A 17,245-nucleotide genomic window follows, 5' to 3' on the forward strand; every position below is an offset into this window, starting at 1 on the left:
GGGTAGCCCCTGCTCGCCACAACTAGAGAAAGCCCGTGCGCAGCAACAAAGACCCAACATGGCCAAAAATAAATAAATAAATAAATAAATAAATGTATGTTTTTAAAAATGTTTAAAGAAAATCCCACCATCCAGAAGTAATCACCTTTAATATTTTCCATAATAGAAAAGTAATAGGCACTGGAATATTTTTCAACTTTATGTTATAAACAATTCCAAGATGAAGAATACAAGCATGACATGGCACTTTTTCTTTTCCTTAATAGCTTTACTGTACCATACAGTTTACCCATTTAAAGTATACAATTCAGTGGTTCTTAGTATATTCATAGAATTGGGCAGCTATCCCCACAATCAGTTTTAAGAACATCTTCATCACATGGGAAAGAAACTCTGTGCCCCTAAGTCACTATCGCCACCCCTACTCTTACCCCACTCCCATTCCTTCATACCTCCCAGCTCCTGGCAGCCACTAATCTGCTTTCTGTGTCGATGTATTTGCCTGTTCTGTACATTTCATATAAATGGAATCATACAATATGTGATCTTTGATGACTGGCTTCTTAGCGTAATTTTTTCGAGCTTCATCTATTTTGTAGCAGGTATCGTGTATGGCAGTTTGAAAAGTAAGTCATTAGAAGAAAGCATGTATTCACGTATCTAGGCATACTCTCTAAGTTTTAACAATTGACCTTCTTATTTTCACAATTGATGTTTGTGTGTTAAAGTTGTAGGAGTATGGTATACAGTGAAAGTAATGACTAATACTTAATATTTTTTTTAAATGAGGTTACAACCAAAGCAGAAAGACTTCCTCATATTCTTTAGTTTAAAAAACTCAACATTTGAAGACTTGGTAAATTGTGAAAGTAGAATTGTGTAGTAGTTTTCTTTGCCAAATTGAATGTAAATAGAGATGAATGCTTGGCCATTTGTGAAATCTCTGAAGTTTATTCTCTTGGTCCCCAGGCTCAGTTTTCTTGCCCAGCATTGTCCTTCCTTCACTTTTTTCCCACATCCAAGAGCATTACCTTAGAACTGCATACTTTTTTGGTTCTCTTAATTCTTTTTCTCTTACAAAAGGAGGAAAGAACAGACATGGTCTTTGAAAATTTTTGTATTATACTTTTAGAATGAAAACACTTTTTTCTTGGTTAAAAGAATTTCAGCTCTTTACATGTGGATGAGGAAGCAAAATTGCATGGGTTTCCTTAAAAATGATCTGAGGTGGTCTCATCTCATTGGATTGCCCACCACCCCCAAATGAGCCTGGCCCATGGAATTGGGTGCCTTTATCATCCCCCCACCCCAAACTTTCATTTTGTAGGATGTCACACATCTCTTTTATCTGTCTCCCACTTTCCTTCTTGTCTGAATATAAGTTTGTACCACTTTGCCTAATTTTAATGTATGAAAACTTTTCTCCTAAGTCGTTAGACAGATTCTTCATATTTCTTAGAAAATTTGGTATTACCCAATTTTATACTTATTATCTCCTTTCAAATTTTTTGAAGTGGATAACTGGGGAAAAACATATATAATTATAAAACTAGAAATAGGAAATAAGAATTCTGAGTGAAGGAGGGAGAAATAATTATATTAGTTGTCTCTGGGCTAATAGTAACTCCAGTTGAGTGTTGACTGCCAGAAAGTTCTAATTAGTACAAAAAGGAAGCATACTAGGTGACCAAGAAAAGAATATCACAGGCAGAAGGCATGTGGCATGTGTAAAAAAAGCCCTGCAGCGGGAGGAGCATATAGCTCATTTGAAAATTTGGAAGAGCAATGTACCTGGAGTGTAGAGAGAAACAAAGTATGAATGGGATGAGTTAGGCCACAGCCACATCATGGGGAGAAAGCACTGGAGTTTGGTATTTATCTTAAGATCAATGGGAAGATATTGAAGAGATTTTACTAAGGGAGATGATTTGATCTGGTTTAATTATTAAAGTATCACTGGCTGCTGTGGGGAACGGGAGAGGTACAGCATCAGAATGGACAGTTTATTTAATAGTCTAGGCTGGTGGTCCCTTAATTTTTGAGCTTATCTCCTAATGCACATGCATTTATAGCTTATGTATATGTTTGGCATTGACATATGGCATACATTGTAAAACATGAAAAAATAGAACTGTAAAAAGGATGAGAAAAAAATTAACAGAAATGGAAGTACTACTATGTTCTTTCCTACCTACCCTAGGGTATGTTTAGCATTCTGGGATATATGAATCCCACTTTGAAAACCAAGAGATCATGGAACATGAAGAGTGACAGTGGAGGTAGTTTGGAGAACAATGAGGAGATTGCATTAACAGGACTTGGAAGTAGGTTAAATAGTAGTAATGGAAGGGCCCTAGATATCTGGTTTGCATAACTGAATAGATAACAGCGCTGGTTAGAGAGTTAAGAGATACTCTAGTAATAAGCTAATCATCTTTGTTAATGTGCATTCTACCTGAATGTGGTGTTTTCTCTGAGCATATATGTACTTAATAGTGCCTTAGTAACGAAATAGAAAGGGGTGGGGATGGTGAGGGAATTTGATCTATGCCCATGAGGAAGAAGCAGAGAAATTAATGTGGGACACGGATTACTCTTACCTTTAGAAGTGTTAGGATATGGCAGGATTGGTAAATTATAAACCCCTCAACTTCAGTTTCTCTAGCTGGAGACAGTCACTCATTCCACATCTAAAAATAAATGGCTTACAAAACAGATGTTGGACTGATGCTATTGCCAGTCAAGCCTAATCAATTATCAGCAATTTATCAACTGTTAGCAGCCATTTTCATTCTTGCTTAGAAGGGAATAAAATGCATTTGAGACCCTAAGTTGGGGGAGAACTAAAGAAATGAAGAGGGGCGGGGAAACCCAGTCATATAAATAGTTTTGTTTAAGATTCAGTAATAAAAAAAAAAAAGAGAGCAGTTCTATATGATGGTATTTTTTTCACATGTGGCTATAGATGCATGATACCTCATCTTTTGAGATATATAACGATTTTCCTTTATTAAAAACTGCATATATTTTAAAACAAAATTTGAAATTCTTTTGAAAATGTTTTTAAATGCCACTTTAAAATTATCCTCACTTTGAATAAAATTTACTATTTGTAATTCCCATGTCTTTTAGCACAGTGCCCTGCAAATACGGTACCTTTTTCCTCCCAGTTTTATTGAGGTATAATTGACAAATAAAATGGTAAGATGTTTAAAGTGTACACGATGATGATTTGATACACATGTAAATTGTGACAGGATTTCTTCCATCTGGTTAATTAACACATCTATCACATATTTATCTTTTTTGTTTGGTTGTTTTGTTTTGGTGAGAACATTTATGTTCTATTCTCTTAGCATATTTCAGTTATATAGTACAGTGTTATCAACTATGTTATCAACCGTGTTTTACATTAGATCTTCAGTCTTTATTCATTTTGTAGCTGAAAATGTGTACCCTTTTACCAGCCTCTCTCTATTTCCCTCACCCCGCAGCCCCTGGCAACCACTTTTCTGTGAGTTTAGCTTTTTTAGGTTCCACATCCAGGTGATTCCGTGCAGTCTTTGTTTTTTCTCTGTCTGGCTTATTTCATTTAGCATAATGCCCTCAGGGTCCATCCATATTGCTGCTAACAGTATTTCCTTTTTCCTATGGCTTAATAATATTGCAGTGTGTGTGTGTATATGTGTGTGTGTGTGTGTGTGTGTGTGTGTGTGTGTGTGTGTGTATATATATATATATGTACACACACTGCATCTTCTTTTCTGTTGATGGACACTTAGGTTGTTTCATATCTTGACTATTGTGAATAATGCTGCACTGAACGTGGGAATGCAGATATTTCTTCAATATCCTGTTGTCAATTTCTTTGGGTATATACCCAGAAGTGGGATTGATGGATCATATGTTAGTTCTGTTTTTAATTTTGAGGAGTCTCTGTACTGTTTTCCATAGTGGCTGTACCAGTTTATACCCCATGGTACCTATTTTTGAACACAGGCAACCATACCACTGCAGTGTCTTCTTCCATTCTATTCTGTATACCTTAGAACAAACACAAACACATTTGCTTTCATGCCCTCTCAAAAATGGTTATAGTAGAACTTTGCAATCATGAGGATAATACCTGGGGGCCCTAATGATGGTCAGAAGTATGATCACTGCTAATTTGCATGCTATGCTGTGCTTACTCAACAGACCAGCTTTCCAGAGAGTACAAATCAAATTAAAACCAGCTGTAAGCAAACATTATCTCATTTAATCCTCAGAAAAAATGCTGAGCTGGGTAGTTTCCTCATTACAAATTTCTTTGGGATTAACTCCTGATCGTGGAGACCTCTAATGTTAAAAATGTGAATGCTAAGGGTCTACTATAGTAATTATATATTGCAATAAAATGCAGTAATACTGATCAAATGACAGCCTGTCATTTTCTCCTGCTAATATCTCACCCAAGGTTTGTGTATTTCCCTGCTTGTACAAAATACCTAATGCTAAAGGATGTTAAAAGATGGGGAAAAGCCTGAGGGACAGCTGTTTCACAAACTATATTAGAAATAAATGGACAACCATGACAAGACTATTTCAAGGTCAGAGTAGCTCATAGAGATGGTCTTTTTTCTTTTCTAGAAGTCTAATATAGATGTTAAGTTTTGCTTTTTTGATGCATCTTAACTGCTTTAGTTAACCTCTTTAGGTCATGTTTTCCTTTAGGGTGCATCCTTATTTCTGTCAGCCGTAAGCCTATTTTAATACACTGATTTAAAGAGAAGTGTCTTTTTTTTTTTAACTGAATTTACTCAATCTGTACACTGAACATTCTTTTCCCATATTCCACCTTCCTCCCTCAACTGAGTGAAGAAAGAGTTAACAGCATCAGTATTAAGCAGGAAGTGCTGTTAGCCTTATGCATATGATGGAATGAATAATTTAGTATCTTCGGGAAATGCAAACTGCAGTAGAACTCGAGCAACCTTATCAGAATTTAGATAAGTATTTTAGGGATGGTATGAAGTAAAAGTCAGTAGAAAGAATATGTTTAAAGATACCAAGTGCAAGAATGTTGCATAATAGTTTAAACTGGCAAAATTGGGGATTTGGGGTCTTACGTGGTAGTAATGTTTTACCTCAATTCTGACGATTGTCAGATGACTTTTTACCAAAGTGATCAGTAATGGAATGTGGCAGTTTCTTTGCTGTCAGAGATGAGATAATTTCTCAGGTTTTTCCTGTAAGTTTTTAATATTTTCCTTAATTTTTTTCCTCCTTTAAATATGAATGAAAGGAACTGAAGGGTAAAACCTGAAGACTAGGCATGTTTATTTAATAGGGGCTTTATAGAAGTAGTCATTTACAAACATCGGTAAGACAGATTTTTTAAAAAGTTTAAACAGGGGCTTCCCTGGTGGCGCAGTGGTTGAGAGTCCGCCTGCCGATGCAGGGGACATGGGTTCGTGCCCCGGTCCGGGAAGATCCCACATGCCGCGGAGCAGCTGGGCCCGTGAGCCATGGCTGCTGAGCCTGCATGTCCGGAGCCTGTGCTCTGCAACGGGAGAAGCCACAACAGTGAGAGGCCCGTGTACAGCAAAAAAAAAAAAAAAAAGTTTAAACAAAATATAATTATTGAACATCTTCTAAATGGTTTATCGTCTTTGGCATGATCTGATTAGGCTAGTAGACATTTTATATGTATGCCTGTGGTCTTTTTTATGTCATTACTGTAAATATTGTGCATGCGACTTTAATAATAATTGATTAAGTGGGTGGAAGTACTTAGGAAAGGTGACATTCAACAATCTTATTTTGTGTTTGAAAATATCTGCTGTATTTAATATCTTTAAAACAAGACTTAAACGTAATTGGATTATATTAAATCTAATTTCTAAAAAAACAATAAAAAATTCTCTTATTTAAGATTTATTACCATTTTCAGGTGTGCATTCTTTAAATATAAATTGGTTTGGTTTTGATTCTATGCAAACTTTTAGTTAGCATAAATTGTATTATTTAAATAATACAGTTTTAAGGGAAATCTAAATTACTGTCTTGTTTGCCTTTATGTAGTCTTTCTTAAGTCAATATATTTTTAACTTGTTTATTGTTTCTTGATTAATACTAATGGAAAGAGAAATCTTTCCTATGCTGAAAAGAATTTCTGTAGTATTTTATTTATAGAAAAGTATTGATGTAAAGTTTTGAACGTCACTAATGTAAAACTAAAAGAAATTTTTGTTTTTCCCACCCCAGTTTTGAGTGTCACCTTGCTTTTGTAAAAGCCTTTCCCCTTTTCATAAATTATCATCTCCTTCTCATTGAATTTTTTCACTTAAAGAGAATTTACCTCATTAATACTTAAGGTAAATTTTAGTATAGGCAACCTAAATATTAAGTGGCTTTTTGAGGTGGCCACGCATTTTTTAACAAGATTTTGTCAAATTCGTATGCATATATACATATTGAAGAAAAAAGGAAAATAAAATGTGGCTTGATAAAACAATGAATAGTTTTGCTGTTTTTCAAAGATGAAAAGTGAAGATATTCTTATTTGACATCAATGAATATATATCACTTTAATTGCTGGAGGCTGTGTAAAATGGCTTTGGTCTTCAACTAGTAGAGATGAGTTCATCTCACGTTAAGCTAATCTTAAGCATATCCCTTAAATTTTTTTCAGCTGCAAATTCTTTTAAATGAGCAATACTAAAAGAGGGTAGCTATCATGGAATTAACTAATGGCCATAGATCTGACTTCCTGTATCTCAGGTCCACTTACTTTTTAAGATAATTGTAAAATGCAAATCGATTGCATTCTCTGATTGTATAACTCAGGAAATAATTAAGCTGTAAGTGCATCATTTGGTCTGTGGCTTATTATAGGGTTTTTTCCACAAATAAGATTACACATAAAAAATTTTAACAAGTTTATGTTATAAAGAGGATACGTTTTTATTAAATTACAGAGTTTCCAGAATGAGGATCTAGCTAGGACGTATGTGTAATACTTTTGAACCTTTCAAAGCACCTTTTAGTTTATGTGAAGTTCTTCAGATGGCCCCGTTGTCCTTTGAAGCTTCTAACACCAAGGTGTCTGTTGCAGCCCAGAGCAAAGTTACTGCTACCCAGGACAGCACTAATTTGCGATGTATTTTCTGTGGTAAGCAACATTATGTTTACATTACTTTTTCAAGCTGTGGTACATACTCCTTGCGCATTTCCATAACTTTTGTTTCCTTAGGCCATGGTCTGGTTTGTGGTATTTGGGATACACAGCAAGCTACTGTTTTATGTTGTGATATTTGTTGTGGTTCATGTAGGTGGTTTGGTCAGCTTTTGAGTTGGCTTCTTAGAAAGGATTTAGTTAGAATTAGGATCTCAGAACTAATTTCTTGTTCACTTCTTCCAACACGAATGAGAGGGGTTTTTGTTTGTTCGTTTTTGTTTTTAACTATTTTCTTTGAGAGCAGTCTTTTAAATTAGAATTTAAGGGGAAAAGTTATATTCATCTTAATATGATTTGGGGAATATAAATGTGATTTATTGGAAGGGACCTTTTGCTTAACTTGAATTAATTTTCAGGTGTACATGTTGTAAGGCAGATGTGAGCTCTTATTAATAGGTTGGTTTCTGATCGACAGCCTCCTTTATTCAGTAGGTTAGATATCTGTGGCTTAGGAGTGAATTTAGGCTTACAGAGTGTTTTCTTTCACTCTCACGCTCATATACACACGTGTGCACATATATGTGTTGTTTGCATGGACAAACCGGTTATGTCACTTAACCATTCCGCATTACAGTTAATCAGGTATATGCATTATATGCATATCCTTCTCCTTACACTAGGATGTATCTATATATGTACACATATACACGACACACACACACACGTCTGAATTCTTTTTATTCTCATTTGATCCTAAAACTTTCTGATTTGAAAACCCAAGTTCAAAAAGTGACTTTTAAATCTTAGAGCCTTTTTTTTTTTTTTAACTCGTATATACGTTTTTGACTACTGTATACCTTGGCTGGCCAGATTATTTTATGAGAGATAAAATGATATATACTACTAAAATTTTATATAAACAGTTCAGCTGTGTATATGTACTTTATCCATGTGAATCAGTTTTTGATATGATCCTTCAGTATTACTAATACTGTTTCTTGACCTATAAAGAGAATTGCTTTAAGATTGATATACTTGCTGGTTTAGGCAAATAAGCATGTGTTATAAATTTCCAAAAATGAAAATTCTAATGCATTTCTTAATCACCTGAGGTTTTATTTTACGATCTCTCCAGGTGACAGTTACAGCAGTGAGCCTGTTGTGCGGCTCCTTATAAACTCTCCACTCCTTCTCAGGTTCCTTAATTAATCATTACAGATTAAGTGATTAATTAGTTACTTTTAGTTCTGATTTTTCTGCCTCCTCCTGGGGGTTCTTCCAGGCGGTCTTTTGAACTAGCCATGAGTGATTGTTTGTGTTTGTGTTATTAGGACTCTTTAGCTCTTTTTGAAAACCTACTTGATGTTCTATACTTCGCTACTTAATATGTGTAGTTCACATGCAGAATAATAGAGTTTACCCAACTGCAGAGAAAAGATTGATTTGGCCTTCATAAAGGTGAATTTTTTAAGTTGTAAAATAATGTGTTAAAAAGCAGTTTCCCCCAGTAGTATGTTTAATTGATTTAACTGTGTACAAACAATATAATTACCACATTGCTAAGTTTAAACTTGATTGTATTGTGTATAATAACACCTATTTGTCTTTTAGTCCTGTGTTTTAAATAGTCTGTGGCTAAGTGTGAAACTAGGTCTGTGAAAATTAAAATGTGACAGTAAGTGAAATATGCTTTACCCAAAACTCAGTATTGAAGTCAAGACTGAAATGCCATTCATTCCTGGTTTAGAGAGACATTCTATTCTGATTTCCATCATTTATAAGATACCATATCAGTGACATGAACACATTTTCTTTATTAGAAACATGTGATTTACATACTTTGCTATATGAATTCTAGCCAGGACAAATTAAGACCAACCATTGTCTTTGGCTGTGGTAATAGAACAGAGAAAACTAACCCTCATGTAACTACTGTTCTTTATGATACAATAGTAGGAACAAAGCAGGTTCACTTGTCACTTCTCCTTTTTTCCCCCAAAAGAGCCGTTAACCACCCTGTGATGCTCATAAAATATTGTTACTTACCCACTGGTTAGGAGAGTACCTTTTTTGCATTCTATGAGAACACAGATACTCATGTAGGCATATGACCTATGTGAAGTAACTAATAGTTATATTCCAGAAAATCACAGTGGCAGCTGACAGCCTTGCCTAATCTTAATTGCTGCTTCATGTTGTGTGTGGTGCCTTTGGTATAATTTAACAATTGTATAACCCAGTAAAATGTTTGACAAGAATGAAGAATATAATTGAGTACCTGAAGTTCATAATTTACCTAAGACTCTTTTATTTAATGCTCACAGTATATTTATATTATTTCTTAAATGCACATGAATTTCAATGTGCTTGTTATTGTTAGTTGACAATATTGATGCAGAAGAAACAACGAAATAACCAGGTTAGATATGGATGTGAGAAAATGCCAGGGGGAAGGCGTCCTCTCTTCTGCCCCCCAGTTAATAACGAAGGTGTTTGGGAAGACAGATAACCCACTATCACCAAGAACCATGTAGAAAAGAATTTTAGGAGTTGTTCAGTTGTTCTTGGATTCCTCCCATTTTAAAAGGATCTTCCTTGTAGTAAACTATTTTTATAATTAATAATATCAGCCAGAAAATATTGCCCACATTTTTAAAACCTCCTTTTAAAACAAGCTTGCTGAGTAAACTTTTAAATTAAAAAAACAATCCAAAATAGTTTTTATAAATTGCTAAAAGAAACCTTTCTCACATTCAGATTTTTTTGTAAGTTGTATCAAACTTTGGACAGTTTAATTAAAAAAAAAAACCTTTAAATAAAATCAGAAGGATTGAGTTGAAATTTTGACATCTTTCTCTTGAATTTATGTATTTGAGTTAAAACTTACGTCGAGATTTTAATTGGTGAGTTTAATCTATTAATATTATTGTTGAGCTACAGTGCTTGATGTAGATGTGAATTAGCAGGATCGAATTCTTTGAGACTGATGCCAAACAAATCTACCTACTGACATTCACTGCTTAATTATTCGAGTAGCATGAAGTTTTAACTTAAATACACAAACATTGTTTTTAAAACTAGTTAAACCGTGGTGGTCTTGTGAGTTGCCCATGCTGAATGCTCACATTTAATATTTTTGGATAAATATAACTTTGGAAAATACTACCGCAAATAGTTTTTATTTTCTCACACTTACCCTCCCACCTTGTATGTCCCCCTCCTCTGCCAGAAGAGACGAGTAAAGTACTAAACCTTAGGGTATGGCTTAATAGGACAGTCTATTTTTATATCATTATGTTAATATCCGAAAGAAGGAAAGAATTCCAGTCTGTCTCCTAGACACATTACATATTTTCATTTATGCAAACATTTAAGTGCATTTTTAATTTTAAAAGCTTTATTTTATTTTATTTTTTTGCCGTTACTGATTACATGGGATTAATATATTTTTATATTTCCTCTATGTGGCTCTTAAAATAGCAGACTCTTTTAGGAAATCTAATGAAATATCACTGCAGTTGTCATCTAATTTGTCTTTAGAGGACAAATTAAATGATTAATGTAAAAACGTGTAAAGAGATGAGGAGAAAAATTAGTAGGTAAGTTCAGATCAAATTATTTGTTTTTCTGCACTTGGGATATAAAAGTACTGTATTATATTCTAGTGAACCTTATCCTTCTCTTTGTGAAATCTTCTCCACTAGTATAAAATAGATACTTTGTGCTTTTAATTCATATAGATTACAAGAGTTTGCTTTAGCACATAGAAGCATTTATTTATTAACTGTTTTTTATACTAGTGGTCTACAAAACACTTTCAAACTATCTGTTAGGGGCCTTTGCTGGCACACTAGAATTCACAAATATGTGCAGCATATCATTACTCATATATTTCTCTCCAAGAGTGGAAGATAACTACTGTTTCTTTATTCTCTTGTTTACTGGATTAGATTTCAAGATTGTTCTATTGTAACCATAGGCATTGTATATTAGGTCTAGTATTTTATTTATCTCATTTTATGACACATAATTTTTATATCCAGCGACATTAAAATGTCCCATTATTTAGTGGCCTTCTTTATGAGATGCTAAAAATGGGTCTGCATTTTATATGATGTGGGAATGAATGGTCATTAGTTTCTCATGACAGAACCATGTTGCTTTGAACGCAGGTTTTTTTTGTTTTGTTTTGTTTTTACCCCAAATGAAAAGTTATTATAATTACCTGTGTTACATCAAAAATTCAGAGAAGTAGATTAATTATATATGGAAGTTTAGCAAATGTTTGTTTTCACCAGTGCTGGAAATGCCAGGCCATTAAATAAGAATGGCAACTTAAAGTGGGCAAATTTGATAAATGCATTAGCATACATCAGTCTAGTAAAAAGGTTCTCATGCTCTCTCTCTCCTGTTTTTCATTTCCAGTGTTCTATTTAGGTGAGTTTTTGAATTCTGATTTTTCATTTAAGTTCTCCCTCTCCACTTCATGAATAAGTACCCCAAAGAGAATGTCTCATTGTCTTAGAAGCGTCAAGCTTAGGTGCCTATTCAGATGCTCATTGAACACTTGTTTTACTCAAGCTCTTCATATATAAATGTTTATTTTTCTTTTATTGTTGATGTTTTCCATTTGTTTCAAGTAAGCCTTCTGGAGATAATGACAGTATTATGTTGCAGTCTTTCATTTGCTGTGTGTTATATGAAGCTTATATTTTATTTTGCTAAACAAAAAGAAGATACATTTGTAAATATGTTATGGTTTTATGTTATTCTCATGATTTTATTTCCTCTATCCAGTGCAGTATAAAGATAATGTTCATCTATAATGTTTCCCTCCCTTTTTAGGGCCGACATTGCCTAGACAAAATTCACAACTACCTGCCCAAGTTCAGAATGGCCCATCACAAGAAGAATTGGAAATTCAAAGAAGGTAAATTCACGAGTTATTTGCACCTTTTCTTTCTACTACAGAAGACCAATCTGTGAACATCTGATATTGAAGGTAGATTATGTCTCATCAGCCATTTGGAAGTCTGAACTTTTATTGTTATATTAAGTTTTAGAATCGCTGTTAATAATCAAGCAGATTCTTAATAGGCTGGACAAAAGATGTTATAAAATTTCATATATGCTTTTTTGGTAAAAATCATACTCATGAATTTAAAATATTTTAAATACTCTTAACAGCATATAAAATGTGTTTACACTTCAAGCAGTCTTATTTTTATAGCAGTTATAAATTAATCTGATCATTATGCCTGTCACATGACTGGAAAGTTGAAATAGTGTTGGCTCTTTGTACAAGGCATTGAATATTGAACAGGAATAGTAATGGAATACAGAATCATTCTGTTTATGATTAAACTGTGATTGAATGAAATCAATAACGTCTTCATTATCTCAGTGCAGTTTAGAAATACATTTGAAATTATAATACGGCCTCATTTAGGGGTAGTTTTTTCTGAATTAACCCAGAGTCTCTAAATTAGAGACTACTTTATAACAAAATAGCTTTGTAAAATCCAGTCACATTCAGTAACTAAAATTGAGCTAGTCAAACCAGGTGCCCCATTTTCAACAAATTGAAACTTTTTAGAGATGTTGATACTGCTTTTTGTTACTAGTAGGGCACCGCTGTTTTGTTCTGGGGAATTGATAACCATCTTACAGATGGAATTTTCCAGTTGAGAGGCATTTGCTCCATGGCAAGCCAGCAATTTTTCTTGTCACTTTTGATTTGGCCTCATATTTGAAATGTTCTCCATATTCTTTATGTTGTCTTAATATATGTGTCATGTTTCCCTGACAGACAGTCAAAGGAATTTCTTGCTGTGGTTCTGTGTTGTTGCTTTGCTGTGTAACTACTTAGCTCTTGAGGAGCGCCCTCCAGGATCTCTTAAAGTGAATTTCGTTTTTGCCACAGTCTATATGTTTAGTTAGATCACTCTGGAACTAGCCTCCAAATTTGGTGAAACTTTTTCTGCTCTTTAGAGTGATGCTGTAACAGATATAAATAAAATTAAGTTTCTATAGAAATAAGGGAAGTTTAAGGAATATATTCATTTATTTCAGTTCCATATTGAAAATTTTAAACATACTAGAATAATTCCAAGAGTTAGAAATTGTATGCTGTCTCTCACACACCAAACGGAAAAGTAATTCATAAAAAATGATCATAGTTTTATTGAGAGTAACACATTTGTAGAAAACGAGGAAGAACCAGGAGAAAATCCTGAACATAATAGATCATCTCTGGTAATACAGAGTAGGCAAGCAAGTAATCCCAGACACAGTTGCTGGAGTCCAGGGCAGCACAGAATACAAACAGAAGTCTTCTGCTGGTACTGCTGCCTTGTCAAGGGTCACAGGTGGGTCATCTGCTTCACAGAGGGTTGTCAAGAACTTGCAGCATGCAGTTTTAGTTGAAAACGAGTATTGAGTGAACTTTTAGTAATTGTCATGAGAACGCCATGCCCTCATGTACGTTCTTTCTCATTTCAAAGCGTTCATCTGGACTTGAGGTTTTTCTCTTTGTATGTAAGTAGATACTTAAGGGTTTGAAAATTGAAGGTGTTTATATTACTTATTTGTTTAGTTGAAGACTTTAACTCAGTCATTTTGAAGAGTGGAATCCGAATTTCTGAAAAATTGGTATGAATTTTAAATTATTTTCTGTCCATAGTCACGCACAGACTCTTCTTTCTTCTTCCACTTGACACCAACCAATTTCCTTCTCTCTCATTATTAATTTCATCTCCATTCCTTTTCTTTACTTTTCACCCCATTTCCTTTTTTTATGTTCTTTTGTTGTTGTTGTTTTGTGGGGTTTTTTGGCTGCCTTAGTCTTCGTTGCTGCGCGCGGGCTTTCTCTAGTAGTGTCGAATGGGGGCTCCTCTTCCTTGCGGTGCGCGGGCTTCTCATTGTGGTGGCTTCTCTTGTTGCGGAGCACGGGCTCTAGGCACGTGGGCTTCAGTAGTTGTGGCATGCAGGCTCAGCAGTTGTGGCTCGCGGTCTCTAGAGCGCAGGCTCAGCAGTTGTGGCTCGGGGTCTCTAGAGCGCAGGCTCAGTAGTTGTGGCACACGGGCTTAGTTGCTTCACAGCATGTGGGATCTTCCCAGGCCAGGGCTCAAACCCTTGTCCCCTGCATTGGCAGGGGGATTCTTAACCACTGTGCCACCAGGGAAGTCCCACCCCATTTCCATTTTAATCTCATGAAATCTGCTTTGTGTTCACAAATCTACTGGATGTGCTGCTACCATCATTGACTTATTCTCGTTTAAATGTCTTCTCTTGGTCTACGTATTCCACTTCTCTCTCTTCCTTTTGATGCTTTAGAGTATCTTTTTTGCTAACTCTTCTCCTTTTCTGTACCTCTTCCTTTTCTTATATAAGGCTTTACACTTAGCTATCTCTTTATTTCTGCACACAGTATAACCTTTGAAAAGTTGATGATTTGGTTGGATCTTATAGTTTTCTTTTAACTTCTGTGCTAATGGCTTCAAAATCTACAGCTCCTGATTATCCAATGGAGAGCCAGACCCATATTTCCAGATAAATGGAGTAGTGTCATGGGTCCTTTTGAGAATTTGGTAGAAGTAGTGAACTACTGTCCTCTTCCATCCAGTCCCCCCACCCCACCCAACCTAACCCTTCAGATATGTGCATGTGATTTTGCACATGTGCACACATGTGTGCCCTTACATGGTCCAGAGGATTACAGACCCCCTTAATTCCAACAGTGGATCCTCAATGAGAATTCCTATTTTAGAGCTTATCCATTTGGGTATCCTGCTGATGCCTCAGTTTAAACCCTTATGATTTCATTTTTAATGTACATTCCTTCTTCTCTCTAATATTTCTCCCAAAATTTCAGCTTAGAAAGTCTATAATTATCTTCATTCACAATATCTATTCAAGTACATTTTGTTATTTCTTTCTCTAAAAGCCTGTTGGATTTACTGTCCTGACATTCTCATTACTAATAGCTTTCTCCAGTATTTATTTGCTTGTATACTGCTATAGTTTTCTGACTTGCTAGTTTTTCTGTCTTTAAGCTAGATCCCTTTCACTTATTCCTACTTTATTACTGCTAGATTCTTTTTTCTTAAACTTTTTTGCACAGTGCAGGAGGGTCTAAAAGGGGGGGAGGGTGATCTGCTGCACACTTGTGCCCTCCCCTTATATTAATCATGAGACTTAATCACTTTTAACCATTTCTACTTTTAGTACTTTTGATGAGTTCTTCTATAGTAATATATAATGTGTTTATATTTCTGTTTCTTGATTAGTCACATTACAGATAGTACTTATTGACTCTACACTATGAAAAAATGAATTCTTCACTTCTCCTGCCAATCATGAGTAGTTATTGTTTTTAGTTCTTCTAATAACCTTAGTATCTCTTAACTCTTCACTCTGTAAGAGGAATGCAGTAGTTCTGTGCATCTCCCTATCCCCTTTCTTCCATTCTACCACCTAGTTTTGATAGACACGTCATTTTTTTAACTTTATTTTTTTGTTTTTTTATTTCCATGGTTTATACGTTTTCAGTCTTTCTATTACTGCCATTAAATCTTTGTCTTTATGTTAGTAGGTGATCTTTTTTCCCCCTTCCTAGAATCCTTTTAAACTTCCTTACTAACCATGGTAGTCTGAGTTTTCACAAAGATGTGATTTGTTTTTGGTTTTGGGGTCCCTCCCCGATTTATTAAGCTCAGTACTTAATGGACTGTTTCCATTTGAAAACTTATCCACAACTCCTAGATTTTTTTAAATTTTATTTCTTTAGCCATTTCCTTCTCTGTTTTGTTCTCTTTTTGGGGAGCTCCTACTGATCAAATGCTGGGCCTCCTGGGTTATTTCCTTATGATGCTTATCTTTTCTCATTTTCTGTCTCTGTTTCTGTGTTCTGTATTCTTGATGATATTTTTAACCATACGTTCTAGACCAGCGTTACCTCGTAGAAATATAAGCTACATAATTAATTAAAATTTTTCTAGTAGCCATACTAGCAAAAGTAAAAAGAAACAGGTGAAATTAATTTTAATAACATAAAATACGTTGTTAAATAAAATATTTAACCCATTATAACGGAAATATTATCATTTCAAAAAGAAATCAGTATAGAAATTAAGGTATTTTACATTCTGTTTGTCGTACTGAGTCTTCCAAGTTCAGTATGTGTTTCTTACACTTACAGCACGTTTCTGTTCAGGCTGCCCACAATATGAGTGCTCGAGAGCCACATGTGGCTCATGACCACCTAATTGGACAGCACAGTAGTTGATCTCCTATAATTTAATTTTATTCTCCAAGAGCCTTTTGCGGGGCGGAGGCGGGGGGAGCGATTATTCCTTTTTCAAAACAGCCTGTCCTAAATTCATGATTGTATCTTAAGTCCCTCTTGTTTCTCATCCTTTGTTTGAATTATCGCCTTCCTATAGAGTAGTATTGTTTGCCTTATTGGTTTTACCCAAATATCTGGTAATCTTTAGTGGTCTCTTTATTTCTAAAAAAAAGAATCAGTCTGAATGACGTCAGTACTTGGCTTGGGTTTCCTGTTCCATTATGAGGTTTGGGTGTCTATGGACAGCATTCTTCCCTGACCGAGGGCTGCCAAGGGGGTCTGTGTAAGTGGCCAAGCAGACAGACTGACAGGCTCTCCTTTGGGGTACAAGAGGGGGGAGCCAACGGGCCTCAGCCCCACAAAGCTGAGCCACCTCTAGTTCCACCAGACACGCTAGCTCATCTGAGGCAGCTTCTTCACTTTGTTTAGAGGACAGTCTTCTGTGATAAATGCCATTCCATCCATTGAGCTGAGGTTGGGGAACAGAGGGATGACTGGAGCATTTTCTTCAGACAGTGTGTGTGTTTATTAATCAGCTTGATTACGGTTGTACTGCCCATTCCCATTCTTTCTACCTGCTGATCTCAAGTTAGGTCTTTCCCAGATTCTTCTCGCGTCTGCTTCAGCCATTCTGAGTCTGTGTTCGGGACCCTGGATGCCTCCACTCTTCAGTCCAGTTACGTTCGAGGCTTAGTGCTTTGTTCTGAGTGCTTACAGTATATCAGGGTGGTGGGTGGCGG

At 35.3% G+C, this 17,245-nt stretch overlaps 1 protein-coding gene across 10 annotated transcripts in view; it reads left to right on the forward strand.

Moving 5' to 3' along the window:
• ENAH (ENAH actin regulator) overlaps positions 1-17,245 on the forward strand; it is a 156,168-nt gene that overhangs the window by 102,503 nt on the left and 36,420 nt on the right. For 6 of the 10 annotated variants that reach the window (XR_007475440.1, XM_049705725.1, XM_049705721.1 and 3 more), the window contains 2 exons: positions 7,097-7,153; positions 12,005-12,089. Coding sequence is in view for 9 of the 10 variants with exons in the window: in XM_049705725.1 (XP_049561682.1) it covers positions 7,097-7,153; positions 12,005-12,089 (142 nt within the window). In the remaining variant the exon portion in view is untranslated. The remainder of the gene's footprint in view (positions 1-7,096; positions 7,154-12,004; positions 12,090-17,245) is intronic. The other 4 variants (XM_049705722.1, XM_033430401.2, XM_012533531.3 and 1 more) reach the window with 1 other exon arrangement.

This window comes from Orcinus orca, chromosome 1 (assembly GCF_937001465.1).
Source record: "Orcinus orca chromosome 1, mOrcOrc1.1, whole genome shotgun sequence".
Taxonomy (NCBI): Eukaryota; Metazoa; Chordata; class Mammalia; order Artiodactyla; family Delphinidae; genus Orcinus; species Orcinus orca.